Here is a 22,953-nt window from a genome sequence, read left to right on the forward strand (position 1 = left end):
GGAGCATCTTTATATTCTTAGGCCTTATTCTAACATATATGACTGTTTTTAAGGAGGCAATTTTTATTGAATGTGATATCCTGAAAGTTCATTTACAGACATGTGTTACAGGATTCAAATATTTGTGTCTGATGTTTTGAGAGGTGCATGAGGATGCCAATAATCAATCATATCTAATTAGCTCATGACACACTGAGCTTTCAGTAATTAAACAAGACATTGCTGCTTACTTTCTAATGATTGAGATCACACAGATTGAGAGCCAGCTATTAATCACTTTTGTTGCAAGGCTATTGTCATTAACAGAAAATCCCAACAATCTACCCCTAAGGCTATTTTTAACAGATCTTTTGATGGATAGGCTGTGATGTAAGCAACAAAATAGTTCCAAATTTTGTATTTTGAGAGCATCTCTTCAAATTTCTGTTATCAGGACTTAATATTCTTGCTTGTAGATTTATATACACCACTTAAAAATTTAGGAAGAACTCTGTTCTGAATTGGTAGAAAGTGATACTGTCACACTGCAGTTAAAATGTTCTGAAATCTTGTAATGACAATATACCTTTTAGAACTATACGTAGTGAAATGTCAATCCAAAATATTGTCATTAATAAATGCAGATGTAAAAAAAGTAGCAACAATCTTTATGAAAACAACAATTTCCAAGGTGCATATTTCAGATATAATCTGTGCTTTTAGGAAAAATGTGTTCTAATCTTTCTTAAATATATGTTATTGACTATGTTTATTTCTGATGCTGATTCTTGCCATATACTGCATTGAAAATCTACAATATATTGAAAGCCAGTGTTTTTAGTCTTAATTGATCTATGCTGGAATCAGTGATTTTCCATCAGATACATTCCACTGGCTGTTGTGAACATGAATATGGGTTATCAGGAATTAATATGGGTTATCAGGAATTTTTGATCTTCACTGACAACAGTGATTGTTGAACACTATGAAACGGGGTTACAGCTCTAATAAAAATGCACAATGTAATGTCAGTCTTTAAATGCTCGGGAGTATGTAAAAAAGCAGTAAGGTAAGGACTCCTAGTAACTGCTTACTGAGGCTACAATGCAGATGGGTTTATTTTTCTTAATTGTTGGTGCGTTTGGCTTGAGGGTTTGCTTGTTTTAAATAGGAGCTGAAAGAAGATGCGTATGTTCCAAATGATGCATATTTTCCAAATATATCTTAAAAGCTAGGCAGCTACTAAATCAATTTTCCTGTATATTATTCTAGATTAAAAGGGGTACTGGTGTTGATTTTGCAATATTCAAAATAATCCACTGTTAAAAATTAACATTGGCAGACTTGCCTTGGTTTTACTTTAATTTTTAATAATTCTCTTCAAGCTACTTTAAAATATTTCCTTTCAGACATAGATGAAAGCTGAAGGACCGGGCCACCGAGGCAGCAACAAGATTCATCAGCTGCACCAGTGCAGTGAGGTGCTGGTGCTGCTGCTCCCACTGCAGTTCTCCTTGTTGGGGAAAGAGATGGAAGCAGCTGGTGGTGGGCTACACGTCTGTGTGCATGTGGAGGGTGGGAAATGGGGGTTGTGGCCCCTGCCATAACTGTAGTTGTATCCATCATGGTCCTGGCCCTTGGGCTCTGTGATGGGTAAGCAGGACTGCTGGGCCTGGTGGATGTATTTGTATCATGGCCAGGCCTAATGCAATGGCATTGCTGCATCCTTCTGTAAATGGCAGTTGGACAGTGATCATGGTACTGGTGATGGTGAGCAGTACTTTAGAGAAGAAGGGTGTCTGATACAAAGTACTGACCTCATCCAAACTGTTTCTGTCATCTTCAGATGCGTTTACTATAATGAATGTAGTGATTATAAACAGTGATAATGACTTTTTCCTGATTTTTCTTTTTTTTTTTTTTTTTAGATTACCATGTTCAGTATGTATTCACATGAAGATAATACATTTTGCTTGTTTATAAAGAAACAAAAAAAGTTTTGTTATTAGCATTATTATTGGTTTTATTAATATTTTGACATAAGGAAGTAAATGTTCCCATCTGCTACTTTATTGCTGTAGCCTTAGTTTAAATGGGTGGGTGGACAACTGCAGGATGAGGCTAGTGGTTAATGGGTTGTCCTCTACATAGATTCCTGTGGCAAGTGGTGCTCTTCAGAAGTCTATCCTGTGACCTGTCCTCTTTAACTTCTCTGTCAGCAACCTGGAGGAGGTCACAGGTAACTTGATTGTCAAATTTGCTGATGACACCAAATTGGAGGGTGCAGTCTACACCACTGACAGAGATCTAGGCAGGCTAAAAATGGGCTGCCAGGAAATTCAGGAAATTAATGAACTAAACTTGCTAAATTCAATAAAGTCAGACGCCAAGTCCTGTACCTGGGAGGGAAGAGCCCTGGCAATGATACAGGCTGGGGTCAGCCTGTGTGGGGAGCAGATGTGCTGAAGAGGCCCTGGGAGTCCTGGTGATGTTGAGTTGCAGTTAAGCCAGCAGTGAGCTCTGGCAACAGAGAAGGCAACAGCATCCAGGGCTGTATTAGGAGAAGCACAACCAGGAGATCAAGGGAAGGGATTATCCCTCTCTACTCAGCACTCAATAGACTGCATCTAGAATACCGTGCAGTTTTGGTTCCCCCAGTACAAAAAAGACATTGATGGGTTGCAGCAAGTTCATTGTGGAGACACCAAGCTGGCTGAGACTGGGCTGGGAGTACTTGCCCTGGGAAGGGAGCTGGTCTTGTTCAGCCCAGAGATGGCTTCGTCAGGACCTAAAGGCAGCCTTTCCATGTCATCAAGGAGGATATCAAGAAGATGAAGCCAGGCTTTTCACAGTGGTGCATGGATGGATAGGAGACAAAAAGCAGAACTTAAAACTGGATAAAAACAAAAGCTTTACCTTGTGAGGATAGTCAAGCTGTGGAACTGGTTGCTCAGCAGGGTTGAGCAGCCTCCATCCTTAGAGGCTTTTAGCCTGTGCTGATTGCATATTTGCCTTACTTTGAGGGTGGGCATCATATAATCATAGAATAGTTAGGGTTGGAAAGGACCTTAAGATCATTTAGTTCCAGCCCCCCATCAAACCTCTCAAGGTCCTTTCCTACCTGTGATGGTAAAATTATCTACTCCTGTATGTCTCCTGATCTACAGTCTTCAACTACTATGAGACAAATCCATACCATTTTGTCCATCATAGCACTTTTACAGACGGTTCTTCTGACTTCTTTGTAGAACACCTCGCCCTTTTAATACTGGAAAATCCTAACTTGTCCAAACAATCTGTTTAAGGACTTTATTATTGTCAGAACTTAAGGGAAAGAGAATTACTGTTAAGGATTTTTGTCTCAGCAACTGTGAAAATGTCAGTAGGTGTAAAAGCTTAGAAAGCTGTATCTATATTTACAAGGAACATACTCTGTAGGGGAGCTCCATATAACTAATTTCAGAAAGTTACAGTTAATCTCTGTCTTGTATCTGCTTTTTGTTTTACTGAACGGATTTTTGTGTGCTCACAGTGCTAATGAAATCATTAATTTTCTGCGTTCCACAGCTGTGTTACAGCTCTCACTATGTATCTGCTGTCCTCATCCATTTTTATTGGCCCATTGAAGAGCCTGTATTTGTGTTCTCACTCAAAGCCCCTTAAACCTGGTATTATCTTGTGAAATACAAAAGTACAGTTCTTAGGGTTTCAGATTAAGTGCTAGAAGATTTATGATTGTTAATTAATTTTATTGTAAATATCACTCACCCTGTGTTAAGGCTCCTAAATGATAAACTCCTTCAGGTCTTAATAGTAATTTTTCATTTCTCCTATGGCAGTTCTAAGTTGTTTAGTGCAGGTGTCCTCCAAAAGGCTGTCAGGCTTTCTCCTGGATGCAGAGGTTCAGTCATATGCAATGTGTGACAGAATTCTGAATTATTGGCATCAGAGACAAATAGATCTGATAGAAATTCACTTTTCTGGGATTCTGCCCTGTGAGAGGATTAGTACCTGTACTATTTGGACAGATGTTTGTTCATTTTTCTCTCTAATCCCTTAGCTATGCATGTCTGTAATCTGTACCAGCAATCTGTTCAAGGACTTCAGCTTCCTTGTATTTGGAATTGTTAAAAGAAGATTTCTGAATTATTTTCTCATCTTACTGTTCCATTTGTCTTTGCAATAGGTTTTGAAGTACTTAAAGCTGTCATTATGTCCTCTTGTATTCTGCCTTTAAACCAAGCAACCCAAATTCATGCAGAAGTACTTATAGATCCTATTTTGCAGATCTCTGATCACTTCTAATATTTTTGCATTTCTCATGAGCCGTTTCAGTTCATTACCTCTTCTGTGTAGTGTGGCCATGAATCAAGCTGACATAATACTGTATAAAAGGAAACAACATACTGGGATGTATTAAATGCTGTGCTGGTGATGGATTATTTCGTGGGCATGAAATTATTCCTCCCTCATATTCATCAGCTGAAGAACTTCATAACCAGCTGAAGAACTGTGTTTACTTTTGTGCACTGTCTTGTGAGAGTGATAGAAACCAAATCAGTAGGGAAGAATCCAAAGGAGAGCAGTCAAAGTGTATGCTTGCCTTTATTGCAACCACAAGATATTGATGCCAGTATTTTGCTGTCAATCCTCACTGCTACCTACCTGTTTCCTTTCCTTAACAAATCGTGATGAAAAATTTTTCTTCTTCCATGCAAGTGATTGTTCTTCCTTGCATATTTTTTCAATACACTTCATCCTGTTTTTTAGATTTTTCTTTTTTTTTTTTTTTATGTTAGTGAAGGCTATTTTAAAGTTGAATTCTGTCCTTCTGTGATCTTTTTATCATGATAGAAAATGTGGTGTAGAAAACATATCAAACCAGGTATGAGAGAGAGTAAATTTGAGCTTGCTGTAGCTGAAGAGATCAGAGTACTGGCTGTGTGGGACAGAGACTGCCTAAGTTCTCTGTCTGCTAAGTATGAAGTCATGAAGGACAAAAATCAGTGACTCCAGTTCTCATGTGTCTTCAGTAACTGTTCCAACCGTCAGTATACTCCAGATATGGAAGTTCAACAAAGTTGCTTTAATGGAAAAAAACAACGTTGAATTAGAGAGTCTTAACACTCTGACACCTATGAAGTGTAATAGCTGCTGCTGAAATATTTTTTCTGGAAGTATAATGCAGAATTTCAGTTGGGAAAAAGAGTTCAAATATAGTGCTGAAAGAATTTTATTTACAAATTAAGAAATGTCATTTATAAATGCATTGTAACAGTTGAAAAGTGAACTGCCATGCCACTGAAGCTATGGATATATTTATTAAGTATGAAAATAAACAAATGGTGATTTCTGCTGGAGGAGCAATGTAACTCAATGCAGAGGATTTTTTAGACAAGATATGGGAAATACCAGCTGATCCATTTTAAGGGTCAAATACACTAATACTCTATTTTGTTGCCAGCAGTAGTTGTGATCACTGCTAAAATACACTTAGGCAGAGGGAATAAGAGAGGTTTGGAGTTACTGAGAGTTTTGCAGTTTAAATCAAAATAGTACTACTGCAGTGCAGACTCTGATATCTGTTCTGAATGCATACAAATATATTATGTGATTTCATTATGAATCTCATCTGAATTTCCTGATCATCTAAGAGTCTTGAATATTTTCTGCCTCTCTTCAAACAGTTCCTAGCATGAGTGGCCTAACAAATATTGCTCTGATACATTTGGACATAAACAGGTAAATAGTTTCTAAAGGAAACCTAGCACACCTCAACAGTACTTTTAAAGTCCGCTTCATCTTTTTGCATGCTTTTTCAAAATAAAACTTACAGCAGTGATGGCAAGTGTTTTATGCTAGTAAGAAGGAAGTTTGGCTTAGAGATGCCTACTTTGAAACAGAATTTGCAGCTGTGAGCTTTAGGTTGCAGACACAGTGCACTGAAAGAGTTCTAGTACTTTGAGTAGGGTCCCAAAGCTTTATGCTGAACAGAGATGATTTTAAAGCAAGTACACTGGCTAGGGACCTGCCTTAAGTAGGCAACAATAAAACTGATTAAAGGATTCATCTGCAATTCTGGATCCCTCTTGAGATTTTTTTCTTCTTTGTGGTATTGACAGTTTTTGAGTTTGCTTGAGAAAGTAGGTTTCAGTGGTTTTTTTCTTTTTCTTTCAAAAGCAGCAGTGACTAAGCTTTCTTAAAAGCTACAGCTCCTGTGATGCTTGTGACATTGATCTCCTTCTTTCTTCCTCCCACCACGTATGTGGACGTGCATATGCACACCACACACAACCTCTTTCTGAGGCCAGTGTCTATAAAACTGTCAGAAATATGAAAATCAACTTTTAATTTCCTCATCCACCCCAGTAAGTTTAAATTTATATTCCTCTTAAAACCTTTTGAGATGTAATTTCTTACGAACTTTTCGCATGTTTATGGGGGGGGGGAGTGGGGGGGTGTTTTTCCTTTGGTTTTTTTTTAATTACAAAACACCTGTAAATTTGGTATATGATCTCCAATATTACTACATCCTTCTGGTGAGTTATTTTCACTTTTCAATCCTCAAATTCTGATACAAGTTATTAGAACAGCTACCATATAGACAGGTTTTAAATGAGAAATCAAAACCAACATAACATACTTAAAATGCTAGATATACATGTACATGCAGAGACTTACATTCTTATTAAAAGTTCCTTGTTTGAAGAACCTTTTTGTGTGGACTGGGATTTACCCTCTGGAGTTACATATGCCATCTCTTTAACACAAAGAGAAAACAAGGGACTGTGCTAACTCTGACTCAAAGCCATTTATAATGGTCTAAAAAGAGCTGACTTGAAAGGCTGAGAGAAATCTAAATGAATCTTATTGATTCTGAAAGCAAATAAGGTATTGCTGCATGTCATCTTGGATCACGTCAGGAGTTAGATGGAGCATGAGGTAGGTATTGGATTTTAATAGGACTAGATGAGATTCAGTGAGACTTTCAGTTTAAGTAGAGTGATGGAAAATGCTAAGCTATTTAATCAGTCGCTTTACATATTTCATTCCTTACTTGATCATCTGTTCCAAATGAAAATTCAGGTATTTTTATATTGTATTACTTCTAAACATATGTAATGATTACTAGCCAGAAAAAAGTTCCAGGTTTAGGCTGTCTGAACAGCTCTCTAGAGCTCTGTTCTCAATGTTTCTGTAAAGCATGCTCTGGTATGTCAGCTGAAGTAACAGCAGTTGCCAGTCTGGGTGGTATTAGCAATACACAATTCCTGAACAGCAGCAAAATGCAGAAATCGTGGTTTTCAAGGCAGTTATTCTGTTTGAAAATACTTGGTGTTATGCAGAATGGCTTTTAAACAGATGATTTTAGCGCAGTTTTAATGTGTCATCATTCACAAAATTGTATTTCCATGCATTCTGGAAATCTAAAAAATTTCAAAACCTTGGGAAAAGGGAGAAATGTTGGTTTCCAAATAAGTGAGAATAATTAAAGCTTTACACCCTCACTGATCTGTTTCCTTTAGGCATTCCCAGCAAACACTAAGGACAAGATTTATCTGCACAGAGTTGGGCACTTGTGTCTGAGTTGTTATTTATATTTCATTTTTAAGTCAACATAAAGAGCTGTGGTGCAGTTTGTTTGCTTTTAGATGGATGTATAAGAGATCAAGTAAATCATACTTCAGAGGCATCTGTTGCTCACTACTGGCTTGACAGTGTCTAGGTGTGGATTTCTACACTGTAAGATCCATTTCAAGCTGAAGATACCTACATGTGGAAGTCTGCTGGCATGGCTGATGTCTGTATCCCATTATAATCATGGGAATCTGGTCTTCTCTCCAGGTAGAGAAGGGTCTGGATATACCAAAAAGCTTGTGTCAGCCTTACATGTGTGGAGTTCATAGATATCCTAAAGTGTCTTAAGTGGCAGAAGTGGTCTGCGTGGGGACAGCTGCTTTGAAGCCACATGGACAATTTGAACCGCCACATGAACAATTCAGCCAAGCATTGAAGCCACATGGACAATTTGAACCACCACGTGAACAATTCAGCCGAGCAACTGCTACGTATATACGTCAGGGTAAATTGAATTGTTCTCTAGGCTCCTGTCTTAAGTGGCAGAAGTGGTCTGCATGGGGACAGCTGCTTTGAAGCCACATGGACAATTTGAACTGCCACATGAACAATTCAGCCAAGCATTGAAGCCACATGGACAATTTGAACCACCACGTGAACAATTCAGCCGAGCAACTGCTACGTATATACGTCAGGGTAAATTGAATTGTTCTCTAGGCTCCACTTTCCATTTCTACTGTAAGGGAGGCTTCGACACTTGGTTGTTGCATAGAGCCACACCACATCCAAATTTAAGTGTCTTCAACTTAAAGAGATCCTGCCTTTAAAGACCAAAAGGTTTTATTGACAATCACCACAGACCTTTCTCCCTAATTTTGTAGAAATGAAAATACTGTTATGAAGGTAATGTTCCATATTTAATTTAATTTTAAAATCCCTTCAAGCATTCATTTAGTGCACAGGACTTGTTTCTTCTTGAATTCCATTACTATTCTTTACACAGCCTACTGTTTAATAAAACATAGATTGAACAACTTGATTTTAAATCACCATTAAGTAACAAATGCTACAGCTGAACCTTGAATTGTACCTGGTTATTTTTCAGTTGCATAGAGGAAAGTACAGTTTTGTGATGATGCTGTTAAATACATTCTAAATTAATAAGCAGATATTACTTTTACATATAATAATCCATTTCAGAACAAGTGTTTTTCTCTTCTGTGTAATGGTTGTAAAGCTCTGGAACTGTGTTAGTCTGCTTATTTTAACAAATACCTCTAAGCAGTCCTAAATCCACATTTTTTTATTTAAGGAAATATCTGACTGAATATTAGTGGGAAACCTGCATGTAAGTAAATAAACCAAAAAATAAACTAAAATTTCTTTTTTACTACTCATGGAGAAAATGTTGTTTATACCTAATACTTGACTGTCCTATAGAGTTTACTAGTTATTTGTATGATGTAACTTCAGATATATATGTGCGTCTTGACATAAGCAAATAGAAATTCTGTAACACCTGTACTTATTCTATTTTTTACAATGTCAAACCAGCTTTCTACTGTAATAGGGCTCTGTATCTTAAAGCCAGTGTTTAGGAAGGGTACAGGTCTTTTTCTGACACGGTGAAAGGAATGTCTCTAAGTCTAGAACAACACTGCACTTCCCCACTTCTTGCTGAAACAGGAAACTGTTCACATTTATACGTACCTGTCTGCTACTAATAGTGTCATAATAAGTTACACAATTAACGACAAACAGGACATCATTGAATTGCAACATTACTTTGTGGAACAGTGCAATGAATAATCATTTTTTTTTTTAATGTATGTTAATGTCTACTTCAAAGACCATTTAGACCATATTTTACTGTACAAAAGAGGCTTCCTATATCTAATCCTATTTGAAGACTGAAAAGCAGGCCAGTTTTCCACTTTGTGTAAGTGCTCATTTAAATGCATTTTATGTATTGCATGGGATAGAGGTTGTTATTTATCATTATAAAGCGTTCATATTTTAAAATTTTTGTTTCTGTGCCTTGCTTTCACAGACTAAAACTGGTATTGCATTGTTGTATGATGAAGTATCCGAAAATGCTTATGACATCCGACTGAAGCTTATGAAAGAGGTATTAACAATTCAAAAACAAGATGTCGTCTGTGTTAGTGGAAGTGATCACAGTACAAATGTAAGTGCTTCTATATCTCTGTGCTTTTGACTGCACACTTTAATGTCTTCTGCAGAGATCATTTTATGGTGTTGTAGTGCAGGAGATTTTGTTGGGTAATAGAAATACACATAATGATCAGTTACTGGGGTTTTTGTACATACTTGCATGCAAAACTTTTTTTGGCCATTGCTATATGTCCTTTATTCTGACACACATAACCTTAACAGGAGAGGCCTATCTGTAAATACTGACATTACAGCATTCTTTCACCAAATACTGTTAGGTCATTAAATGAAGGGGAAAAAAAAGTGTTTTCAATTTAAAGCATTTTCATACACCAGAGTTTTCTTCATTTTTATATCAAGTATTGGCAGGATGTCTGTTCAAGGACATAGAGCTGACTGAGAACACTTGAGAGGCACTTATTTAATTCTTTTTCAGGCACAGATGGGGCTTAATCAGTGCCAGCATGTATGTCATGCTTTTTCCAAAAAAAAATCAGTTATGCTGCTTTTTCAAAACATGTGCTACCCCTAAGCTATAGAGGAATCTTCTGTATCAACATTTATTAATGTCACTAGAGAAACTGGTGGCATTTTGCATAAGCAGTAGAGCAGTTATGTCTAGGTTATGGACATCCCTGAGTAATGCATATTATTCCTCTTAAAACTAAGTGTAGTTATCCCAAATTTTACAGAGTAAAATCTATTTCATGAACTGTGTTGGTATTTGCTAGAGTGACAACTCATGGCAGCATCCTCAGAGAGGGCAAAGGTGGGGGAGCCTTTCTGTCTGCTGCTGTATTGCACATGCTGTGTAAACAGAATCTGGCACTAGGTGATACCAAGTGAGTTTGTGAATCTCTGCTAAGAATTAGGAGCAAAAAAATATGCAGTGGTATCCATATATATGTATCACATATATACATATCACATATATATATCAGCAAGAGAGAGGTCTGCTTATGTAGCACAAACCCATGTTTTATTCCTGCCATAGTAAATATTTATCTACATTAATATCACACAAAACCTAATTTGAAATAGCTTTTAGTAGTTAGAAACATTATGTACTGGTTGCAAAACTTGTCCATGGAAATCTGGAACATGATTTGCTCTTAAAATGGTCAAAAAGTTTGCATCACTTGGCAAATAGTGAGAGGCCACTCACTGAAGTGAAAGGTGTGTTCATTTCTGGTTGTTTTACTGAAATAAATATAAGCCTCAGTCAAAACCCACCAACCTGCATATACTTCCTACTTCAGTGGGAAGCATGATAGACAGCAGATTTTAACTGCAGGCATTGCTGGTAGTTCTAATAAGTTGTATGCAAATTGTGGTTGCAAGAGTCACAGTAAAATATGTGGCTGCAATATATGGTGTCTGTGTATATAAGTGTATATGTTTGCTTGGGACTCAATGGTATTTAAATTAAATACTTCGTATATAAACTTTCATAGAAAAAGAATCAAAATTCTACTTTACCTAGTCCCAGATTACTTCTGGATTGAATCGCTATGGGCTGACTCCATTTCAGAAAATGTTGTATCAAATCTGTATATCTATCAATCATTCTTTGATCACTTAGTAAAAAAAAAAAGTGTGTTTGTGTGGAGAGAGAGACAACAAACCAACCAAACACACACCCAAGACCCCAGACACCCACTAAAATGAAAGCATTACCAAAAAACCCACCCCAAGCAGCAACCCACCACTCTTAATATCACATTTTGGGTTAATTTTGATTGTGATACGTTTTACTCCTACATTTTAGGGTACCCTAAATAGAATTTCCTGATGGAAGACAGGACAGAAAGACAAGTTCTGATAATAGTTGAGGAGCTACATTTGAAAGATTTGGCCTTTCCTGGAAAACATTGTTAACATTATCTCCTTATTTTCCTTAAGTTTTCTCACTAAAAACTCTGAAAACTAAATTTTAAGGCACTGATCTATTTTTCTGTGTCCCTTGCAAGATTTCCCCCGGATGTTCCTTTCTGAAAGTGTTATCTTCAGTCACTGTGGGCTTCTGTTCACCAACTCTAATGACAAAAATCAGCTAAACTATGGCTTCATGTCAATATTTTATTTTTCCTATTATATTTAGAACCAAATAAAAACTTTTGAAATGCTGACATTTTATATAAAGGCCAATTAAGTGTAACATGAAAACTGACTTTTTTACAGTATGTAAATTCCTAGTATATAGAGCTCAAAACCAGAATTTAAAATCAGGCTGAAATAGCTGGTAATTCTCTAGCACTCTTTTTGATAATTCTAAAGTTTTACATTTACAGCTACAGAAGATAAATTCCAAAAAGATAAATGCTTTACTTTTCAATTGGTTCAAGGAAATAATTTTCATCCCTGTGCTATATGATTCAAAATATTAATAGAAAATTATAACCTGAAAGTCAATTCTATAGCAGTCATAAACTATCACATTGTCTTACTGATTTATTCTTTCTTTCTATACTTTCTCAGGTAATTGTAGTGAATCTTTGATACACACAACCATTCATCAAGCTAGTTCATTTGCAACAAAAATAGAAATAACTCATTTACCTTCTTTCTGTAGTCACCTCAAACACATAGGGGGGGAAAGTGTTTTTGGTTTAGAGCAACTTTTCTTCTTAGGTGGGATATGTAAATGGAAATATTGGAAAAGAAAGTTCTGTATCTACTTGTAGTAATATTTTGTTGTCCCACCAGTTTTGTGGGACAGAATTCATGGGATGCATCTGTTTCCAGCTTTCCTTTCACTGACAGGTTCATTGATCCTGGGGAATGCTGAGGACAGGATTTGCAGCCATGCATAATTAGCCCTTCCTGTCCCATCCAATTCTAAATGCTGCAGTGAGGACTGGCAAAGTCATCAGTGATCACTAGTGCTACTGTTCTGGGTTGGACATTGAGCAGTAGAGATTATTCCCGAGCGTATAAGGCTCTCTCTATAAAATACCATTCAGTACCATCATCTAGATCTATTTTGTTTCGTATTTTGCTATCTGCCATTCATTTAGGTGCTACTTTTAAAAACTGGGAAAGCTTCACTTTTTATTAGAAATTGTAGAGCCAGATTTCTGTAATTTAATGGAAATTCATCCTGTTTCACTGGGTTTTTGCTGTCTTGGACATGGATGTAGAGAAACGAGAGAAAAGAGCATGCTTTGTGAAATTTAAGATATGTATAAAAAAGTAATGTAAATGGAACTTTTCCTTAGAATTCAGATATTTCACAGTAGACAATATGGCTTTAAATATCTGTAAAAATATTTAAGGAAGTGGGAAATAATATTTTCCAGTGTTTTATTATATACTGTTACATTTATAAAAGTAATTTTTATATGGCTATACAGAATATGTGTATATTTTATATTTACGTGATTAAATATGTGATCTTTCCATCATACTGTATTTCAGAGCTTCAGTCGTGGCAAATCTAAGCATTCTAAGCAAGTCTTCATGACTTAGTATTGTGTTTTGGGTGTTCTGATTCGTAAGAAAAAGGAGAATTAATGGATGCGTCAGAATTAGTGCATACTCACAAAAGCCAGTAACAAAGGTATTGACAGAAACGGTGTACAGAAAACAGACTTAAAAAAAAAAAATGCGGTATTTTTTCCCCCATATTTATCATTACTCTCAAAAAGGAATTAACTGTATGATAGACAGGGAGAGATCCATTTTCAGTTAAAGGAAAAACAGTGAGGAATTAATTTTTATACTTTATACTTCATTATGGTATGGTTTTCCTTTCACTTTTTGCAATTCTGCATGCTAAAATTAATTTCTTACACACAGTGCCTCCCCTTAATATTCCTTGGTTTTCTTCGGTGTATATTGCTATCGTCCTTCTCCTGTTGTCAGCCCACCGTTTTACACCTCTCTTTTTATAAGAATTTTTTTTCTTTTACGTTGTATTACATTTCTGTATCATCCCCCCCCCCCCCCCCCCCCCCCTAATTCCACTTGCAAAGTAAGAAAAATAAAAGAAATGCACCTGTCTTTTTATCAATATCAGTCCTTCTCACAAAGCTGAATTGTCTCTGGCTTGGTCAGTGGTCAGGCAAACAGTTTTCTAATGCAAGCTCCTGGAATCTTGATTGGACGAGGACTCCTCAGAGGCTTATGTGAGTCTAATAGAATAACAAAAACCTTTGCACCCTGGGTACCTAATTGTCCAGCTTCACAAGCTGTGTCTTAGCTGGACTTCATCAGAATAAAACAGGGTGGGTGAATAGGGAAGAAAAATAGCAAGATTAGCTGTTGTGTTGATTCAAAAACAGAAACAGTGCCTGAAAGTGCTGTTTAAATCCCTGATAAGACCGCTGTGGCTTTTTTTGTATAACTCAGGTACTAATAAAGACAGAGAAGCATGTTATTTTAGCAAACCCTAGGGAATGGATCTGCATTAAAGTCTAAACTTTAATTTTTTTTATAACTGAAGGAAAATTCTGTCTAGATAACTGCTAATACAAGTGTTTGCCCAGTGCCTGTTCTACCATTACTGGTATGGTATTCCAGTCTAAAATTATTTTTTAAAAAGCTGATAACATTTTCTCTTTCTGGAAACATCAAGTGGGCTACAGTTCCTGAGAGGGCAGTATTAAGGACTTATGGAAATGCACAGACGTGGCACATTCAGTCTGATCAAAGTGGCAAACTGTGAAGTTTACATTTTTCTAATGCTCCACTGATTTCTGAAGATTTTCGTACACTCACAAATTTTAATAAAGGCTGGAGACATATAAGTAGTAACACTAGTGAGTAAGGAAGCAATCAAAACTCAGTGCTTTCTGGCTTCTAATTAAGTATTCTTTGAACCTGGTCTGCCACGTACTTGAAGAAGGAGTATCTCTGTCACTGTCCTAGGTGATGGCACTACAGTTCATCTGACATGCTGTGTGATTATGTCCTGCGATATCTTTGCATATCAGCATAAGGCTATTTATAATAAGCTTTATTATGTAGATGCCTGTATCATTAGACTTGATGATTAATCATAATCCAGTGGCATCTCTTGTTAGAGTGCTGCATGCACTCTTCCCTCCGTATGGTGTTTCTTCTAAATTCCATCTGGAAACAGTCTGATCAAGAACAACCCTACTTTATTTTGAATTCCATATTTCTATGAAGAGAGTTAGACAGTAGGTGGGCTGCAGCCACCAGGTAGGTGAAAGTTTGCTGCTAATCAATGAGAATTGAAGATTATGAGAGCAGAAGTGGAAACCTCTGTATGAGGCAGAATGTTAACTAAATGTAAAACAATTTGCTGGGGAAGATCTAGGGCTGGAGAGATGAAGGGGGAGAGCTGAGAAAATCCTGATCATGAGAACTCATCTTGAGGAGAAAACTCCCTGAAGGATTTCACGTATGCTTGTGCACCACATCCTCTTTTGTTGGTTTTGGATATGTAGCAAAGAGCAGGATGTCTGCATTTTATGATATATTTTACCAGGTCTCACATTCTTACAAGATCTGGTTCTTCAGTTATTTTTTATCTTGTAACTTCCTTGTGGTAGCTTCAAGAGTTGCTGAAGGAAATGAAGATTAGATACTGCTGGTATGTTAAGTACCTATCTTTATTTTCTTACCCCTTCTGGTGTCAGACTCTTTCTTCCCTTGTGTCTATGCAGGACAAGTTGCAGGCTTCTCTTTTAACTCTTCATATTATACTTTCTTGGTTTGCTTTTTCCTTTCCCCTGCATGTTTCCCAAGGGCCTGGGTGGCAGGTTCTGCTTTTATTGACATCATTGCCTAAGACTGGCTTTTATTTTCTGTTGTCAACCTGCCATGTAGGACTTGTTCTACATTTGACATTTTATGTTGAACAAATAAGGAAGCCTTTTGAGGCTGCTTTCCAATAAATGACAGATGCAACTACAGTAGTGTAGAATAAAATGTGTGGATATATATACATATATATTACAGACCAGTCAATCTCACCTCTGTGCCTGGCAAAATCTTGGAGCAGATTCTCATGGAAGGCATGCTAAGGCACATGAAAAACAACAAGGTGCTTGGTGACAGCCAGCATGGCTTCACTAAGGGGAAAGCCTGCCTGACCAGTCTGGTGGCCTTCTATGATGGAGCTACAGAACTGATGGACAAGGGTAGAGCAGTTGATATCATCTACCTGGACTTGTGCAAAGCGTTCAACACTGTCCCATATGACACCCTTGTGTCTAAATTGGGGAGACATCAATTTGACAGACAGACCACTTGGTGGATAAAGAACTGGCTGGATGGCCGCACACAAAGAGTTGTGGTCAATGGCTCAATGTCCGGCTGGAGACCAGTAACGAGTGGTGTCCCTCAGGGATCGGTGTTGGGACCAGTCTTGTTTCACATCTTCATTGCTGAAAAGGACAGTGGGATTGAGTGCGCCCTCAGCAAGTTTGCCGATGACACCAAGCTGTGTGGTCCGGTTGATACGCTGGAGGGAAGGAATGCCATCCAGAGGGACCTTGACATGCTTGTGAGGTGGGCTGATGCCAGCCTTATGAAATTCAACCATGACAAGTGCAAGGTCCTACACCTGGGTCGGAGCAATCCCAGGCACAGCTACAGGTTGGGCAGAGAAGAGATTCAGAGCAGCCCTGTGGAGAAGGACTTGGGGGTGCTGGTCGATGAGAAAATGAGCATGAGCTGGCTTCAGTGGGTGCTCGCAGCCCAGAAAGCCAACCGTATCCTGGGCTGCATCAAAAGGAGCATGACCAGCAGGTCGAAGGAGGTGATCCTGCCCCTCTACTCTGCTCTTGTGAGACCTCACCTGGAGTATTGTGCGCAGTTCTGGTGTCCTCAACATAAAAAGGACATGAAACTGTTAGAGCAAGTCCAGAGGAGGGCCATGAGGATGATGAGGGGACTGGAGCACCTCCCGTATGAAGATAGGGTGAGAAAGTTGGGGCTGTTCAGCCTGGAGAAGAGAAGGCTGCGTGGAGACCTCATAGCAGCCTTCCAGTACCTGAAGGGGGCCTATAGGGATGCTGGGGAGGGACTCTTCATCAGGGACTGTAGTGACAGGACAAGGGGTAACGGGTTCAAACTTAAACAGGGAAAGTTTAGATTGGATATAAGGAGGAAATTCTTTCCTGTTAGGGTGGTGAGGCACTGGAATGGGTTGCCCAGGGAAGTTGTTAATGCTCCATCCCTGGCAGTGTTCAAGGCCAGGCTGTACAGAGCCTTGGGTGACATGGCTTAGTGTGAGGTGTCCCTGCCCATGGCAAGGGGGGTGGAACTAGATGATCTTAAGGTCCTTTCCAACCCTAACTATCCTATGATTCTATGACTCTACCTTTAAATTCAGTGTCTCATTTCCAAGAAAAAATTTCTGCGACATAAATCCAACCCTAACTATTCTATGATTATATATATATATATATATATAAAGTGTTCTGAATATTGCAGCAATAAATGTTTTCTTTGTGCTATTTCTTATCTCCTGTTTATCCACTTACTTTACTTAAGGAATAGTCTGTATGCTTTGATGAGAATGCACACCCACTGGTCATGCTCTGGTCCTCCTACAGAGTAAACGTTTCTCCACAGGGGTGATAGTGACTGTGAGGAAGGCAGATTGATCATGCCTAAATATTGCTTCTAATCCCAAATTTACATTTTGTGCTTCCACTGTTGCAAATATGTGAATTTCATCCCTAAAAATTGAGTTTGTACATGGCTAGCAGCTCAGTGTCTATAGTCTTTCACAGAGACTAGGCTGGTTTTTTGAATGCAGTTTGCTTGTCTTTGAGCATATGGATTTTTTTTCAGTCAGCAGCTATATGCTCTATTGTTTTCATGCATCAGCACAAGACAGAAGTTTTACTCAGATGTGCAATTGGACAATATGAATTACCTTTAATACTTAGAGCATTACAAAAACGCCCTTCTGAGCTCTGTGGTTTCTTGTTCAGACTGATAATACATTTCCAAAATAAATATTCTTCCACTGTAGATTATGTTCAGATGTGATGGCCAGCCTGGTTGCTCAAAGAACTGCTTGACATGCAAGCAGATCAAACTGCCTGTCAAAAAGCAGGTAAATATTGCTTCTCTTTCCAGTGCTGGTACATTTGACACTAGTCAATGCGTTTGTTTCTTAGAATTTATATGCTAGGTAATATTATGGCCGAATTGTTACTCCAATTTTTAAAGCAGTAGAGATTACAGAGCCAGTATTGCTTTGAGAAACAGACAGTCCTTGTTAACTTGAAACAATAAAAGGTCTTAGAAGGTTAGGAATATTTCATGTTGGTATCCTGGCCAATTGCAGTTTTAATAATTACATTCTTTCCATTCAGATGTACCCTGAAGTATCAAGCAGGGCATTATTTATTCTTCCTCTAATCTCCTAGAAAGAATAAACAGAACAGGTCTACTATGTGGGATGCTATGGGGGATACATAATTACTTCTGCTTTGCAGCACAACTGGAATGAATGATTACAGTATACACATAGCCTTCAGAATGAAGAGTTTTAATAAACTGTAGATATTATTAAAAGATTTCATTAGCAAACCAAAACATTAGTTAAAAAGAAAAAAAAATAAGTATTTCAAATTTCCTGTTCAGATTGAACATCAGCACACTTTCTAGTTTTCTTTGCCTATAATATAGCCATCATACAGTCAACTTTAGCTCTGTATTGTTTGTTAATTTGTTTTTGGTTTTTAAGACAGTTACAGATGTCTGCCTCACTTTAGCCTCAAACCATAAATAAATTAATTTGGAAAGAAAAATTGTATCTAGCCTACAGGCAACTAAAAAGTGAAGTTGTTTGTATGTTTGCCTGAGACACAAACGCTGGGTTTTCAGCCGCATATGAGGATGACATTATCATTAATGTGAAAAAAAAAGATAGGGTTTTTCCACAAGTATTGCAGTACAGTTTTGGCAGGAAGTTCTGGAGTAGAATTTTCTTCTGTAGTTGCTTGCAAAACTAGTGTGGGTTTCTGTCCAAATTTTGTAGTCCTGAAATTTTGTAATTGCATAAGTTCAGAACTGAGTCAGACCTGAAATCTACTGAGCCCACTTCTTCCAACAGCAGCTGCTAACGTTTCCCTAGAAGAGCCAAGCAGGGCAAGAATATGTGATGCTTCTTTTAACATGTTCCCTGCCCCAAGTTTTTCAGTGCCTTCCTGTGCAAAATGCAGTTTTATATTGGCTCTCAGCAGATATCTTTTTGCTACAGCTCTCCAGTATCCCCTTGAACACATGTTCACTTTCAACATCCAGATTTTTTATTTCTTACCAGACTCCAGAATCTGCACAATGAATCATCTGGGGATTTTTTGGTCTAATGGAACCCTTTGTTATAGTTTCTCTCACTGTCTGCAGATTTTATTCCTCCCCCAGTTCTAATTTATTTAGTGCAGGCCTTAAGTTTCCTAAGCCTTAATTGGAACCTTTTATTAAAAAAATGGGATTTTAGTTTCAGTGTTGTAGTCTTCATGTATCAAGGGTTTATTGAGAAGTATCACTCCAGTGTGTCTGCTTTGTTTCATCCATGCATTCCTTTAATACTAGGGTGAATGCTATGTGACCCTGGTGATTTGCTAGTTATTTACTGAATTGGCTTCTAAAGTTGTTTCGAATTCGTACAGACCCGTACAGCCTTTGTGCTACAAAGCATGTTGGAAGAACATCTCTTGTTTTTTTTACGCTAATGAAAAGTGTTCATTTATCTTCCCTCCAGTATCCTTATTAGCTGAGTATGCCATTTATATCTTGATCATGGATCAACCCTGTAGTTTTTTTGGCAGACCTCCTGCTCTTGGTAGATTTGAAGGTGTATTATAAACTTTTATTCTTTTTGGCAGTTTTTGGAACTCTCTTTTCTGTTGCTGCCTTACTTTGTTTTTCAGTTTTATTTGCTTATATTTCTTTTTGTTGTTTTTGTACAAATAAAATGTCCATCACTCTACATGTAATAACCTCTCTTAACCTCCTCTTTAGCCACGCAGTTTTCCTTTCCCTCTCTATTAAGTCCTTTTAATAAGTGGCATTCATTGGCTCTGTGTTTCTTGTGTGGTACCCTTAACTGCTTTTCACACTGCCTATAATGTTTTCATTTTCTTAGCTGCTGCATTCATTTTTCCTTTCAACAAGCTCCATCACTTTTTCATAGTTCCCTTCTTGGGTTTGCAGGTGACTGTTGAATGTAAAGTACATAGCAGTTGCTATTGCACAGTAGCTTTTCATCTATAAAAAAATTAACTAGATCCTACATGCTATACTCAGGACCAGGGCAAGTACTTCGTCTTATCTTGTGAGCTCCATGAAGCAGTGACTGATAGAGATACACCGAGTTTGTTGGCTGCATTATATGCTTTTGTGTATCTCTGTCTGATCTACTAGAAGTTAACCACCATTGCATTTCTCATTCCTGTTGCTTTTTTGCATATCTCATTGTTACCATCCTAGTTGAGTGGTCACTAGTAAAGATTCTTGCTTGTCTTTAGCCTGGATTCTGTTGATTTACTTGTTGAGGTAGTTTCAGTATTAGTTTTATTTGAGTCTTAAGTCCTTTGTAGCATAAGGCGTTTACTCTGCTGCTTACGTAGCCTATTTTACCTTTCTTATATACATCCCATAATTAGAGATTTTTGTACATCTCCAGAGTGCTTATACCTTTATTTACTTCAGATTTAGTACAATTTTGGTATTGTTCCTGGAACTCCGGTTTGTTTGTATTTTTCCCTTCCCAACATGTACTTCACTTCAAGATACAGAAAATCTCTGTTTATATACATAATAGGAACATCATCCATAATTTTACTGTCTTCTGTACCTGTCAATGTTTCCAATACTGCAGTTTAAAACTTTAGGTGTGGCTTTCCTGAATTTTAAGTACCAGCAGCTTTGGTTCCTTTACAGTTCAGATGAGACTGTGCCTCCTGCACAGGTTCTGTGTGTTTAAAAAATAGCTTCAGCTTCTGATAAACCTGAATCCATCTTCCTTAAGCCTTCTCTGTAGGAATGCATTAAGATCTTCCCTATCTCCTCAAGCCTACAGGGACTATTGGAAGAGTTCTGGAGAACCTTATTGTAGAAGTTCAGGTCTCTTGCTTCCTTTCTTCTTACCTAATTTTTGTATCTAGGACTTAGTTCCTGTGTTTCCCTACATTTTTGGTACAAATGCAAACAAACCTGCCTAGTGTTTCTTGGGCTAAGCAAGGGTTCCTGTCGGATGTGACACCTTGTACATGTTCAGGTATCCATTTTGGAATCATCTCCTTTGAGTCATAAATGTATCTGTCTATTTGCTAAATGGTCATCTACCACCATTACAACTGTCTGGGATCTCCACTTTAAGGAGGGCATTTGCCTTTCAAGAAAGTACACTGACATGATCTGTTATGAGAACTACTAACGGAATTACTTCTCCACTAACACAGACATTTGCTTCTGTCATGGCTTTTGCCACCTTGCTTCATGCCTGTGGCTAGGCATTAGCATTATTACAGATTTCTGTTCCCTATGGATCACTTTAATTTCAGGTTAATTTCAGTGTACATGCCTGGAATCAAATATTTGGTGGAAACTTTATTCTGTCACCTCTGTAAATTGGAAACAGGTTTCTATTTTACACTGCACTTAAAACATACTGTATGTGCACACAGTTCTGTTCTCACAGAGGTCATCTTAACCATGCTGAAACCCGTTGATTGGGTATTTAATCCACAGTTGTATAGCAGGTTAGGTTCTAATGCAAGCAGTTCTTGATAACATATTGTCAGTTAGTCTTGCCCTTCCAACTTTGCACAGCAGATAGCTTGAAGGAAAAACCAGAGGCAGGCAGACAGCATTACTTTTAGTAAAATAGTCCACATTCAGGAATTATGTTGCCAGTAGTTGCTCAAGTGTGCGACCAGAAATTTCTGCTTTGGCAGATAGTATTGTCAGTTGGACTTGCTTTCATGAAACCTGAATTTGGCTAACCTTTGTTTGTACCAGCATTAGTATATTTATTACATAGTTTATAAAATGATTTATTAGTGTGATGCTATTAGAATTGTATCTGTAGTGCCAGGTATAGAAGCATCATCATTTAGAATATATTAACAGATTTATTTTTTAAATGTTCCTTGGACTTTGTCTCACTATGGAACAGCTGTCAGAATGTTACATGCTTTTCTATCTGAATTTAAATAAAATCTGCTACTAAGATGTATATTATTTTACATGTATGCTTTTATTGTACATGACTGCCAATGCCACCAGTACTTGTAGGGATAATTAGAAATTTTTAATTTACATCTGTATTTGTAGTTAATGTATATCAGTGTCCCTTTTCCTTTCTGTTTATGGACTGCAAAATCTATCATACACAGGTCTATGTGACTTTATCTCTTCTAGAAAATAAAACACATGCTGTAGCACAAGTTCAACACTGGCCCACAGTTGTCTATGTGAGAGCAGTCTCTGGCTGCATTTTGACTTGTGCCAAATTGTCTATAATGGGTGTTGGTGTACTCTTGTGTCTCGGTTTTGGCCAATGCGAGTTGAAGCTCTCTTAAACAATGCCTCAGACCAAATCAGGAGATGACATGTGTCATGTAGTGTTCCAGTTAGGCAGTATTAGTCATAATGTTTTCAAGGAAAGAGAATTTGGTAGTGTTGGTTGGGAGTTATACTGTGTTGCCTTGCTGGGGAAAATCCTCCAGCCTGCTTTATTTTAGCATAGGCATGGCTTGTGAGACAGGAATTGTAAGACAGTCTGTTCTTTGGTTTAAAGAAGTGAAAAATATCTTCCTGAACTTTGAGTTGCGAGATCAAGAGGAACAAAATTAAATAAAGTCCTGAAAAGATAATAGGACAACAGGGTAAGTTAGAGGGGACAGAGTGCGGAGGTCAGATAAAAGAGAATAATTACTGTTTAGCATGCTTTCTTACAAATCCGGACATTTAATTCAGCAGGTATCTAATGTTGAATCTCCTCTAAATCTCTAAATTACCCACAGATTTTCTAAATTACCTTTTTTTTTCTTTTTTTTTTTTTTTTTTTGAGTAGTGAGCATCTATTTTATGAATTTAAAGGTCCAAACGAAGGACTAAATGGAAACTAGCCTATAGTGAGCCATGGGAATTTGTAGGGTTTACCCAAACAAAAAAAAAAAATAATTTCCTCCTTTAAAATGAAGTTGCAAAGTCAAATATTAGAAAGTTAGAATTATGCCAGATTAACACTGTTGATCAAGCATTAGGTGCATCTCTTCTAAT

General features: G+C 37.6%; 1 protein-coding gene across 7 annotated transcripts in view; it reads left to right on the plus strand.

Annotated features, from left to right (window-relative positions):
* The window catches only part of SNTG2 (syntrophin gamma 2), a 268,538-nt gene that overhangs the window by 98,234 nt on the left and 147,351 nt on the right, over window positions 1-22,953 (plus strand). For all 7 annotated transcript variants that reach the window (XM_065679173.1, XM_065679175.1, XM_065679174.1 and 4 more), the window contains one exon: window positions 9,608-9,745. In XM_065679173.1, coding sequence (XP_065535245.1) covers window positions 9,608-9,745 — 138 coding nt within the window. The remainder of the gene's footprint in view (window positions 1-9,607; window positions 9,746-22,953) is intronic.

Source organism: Lathamus discolor, chromosome 5 (genome assembly GCF_037157495.1).
Source record: "Lathamus discolor isolate bLatDis1 chromosome 5, bLatDis1.hap1, whole genome shotgun sequence".
NCBI classification, from domain to species: domain Eukaryota; kingdom Metazoa; phylum Chordata; class Aves; order Psittaciformes; family Psittacidae; genus Lathamus; species Lathamus discolor.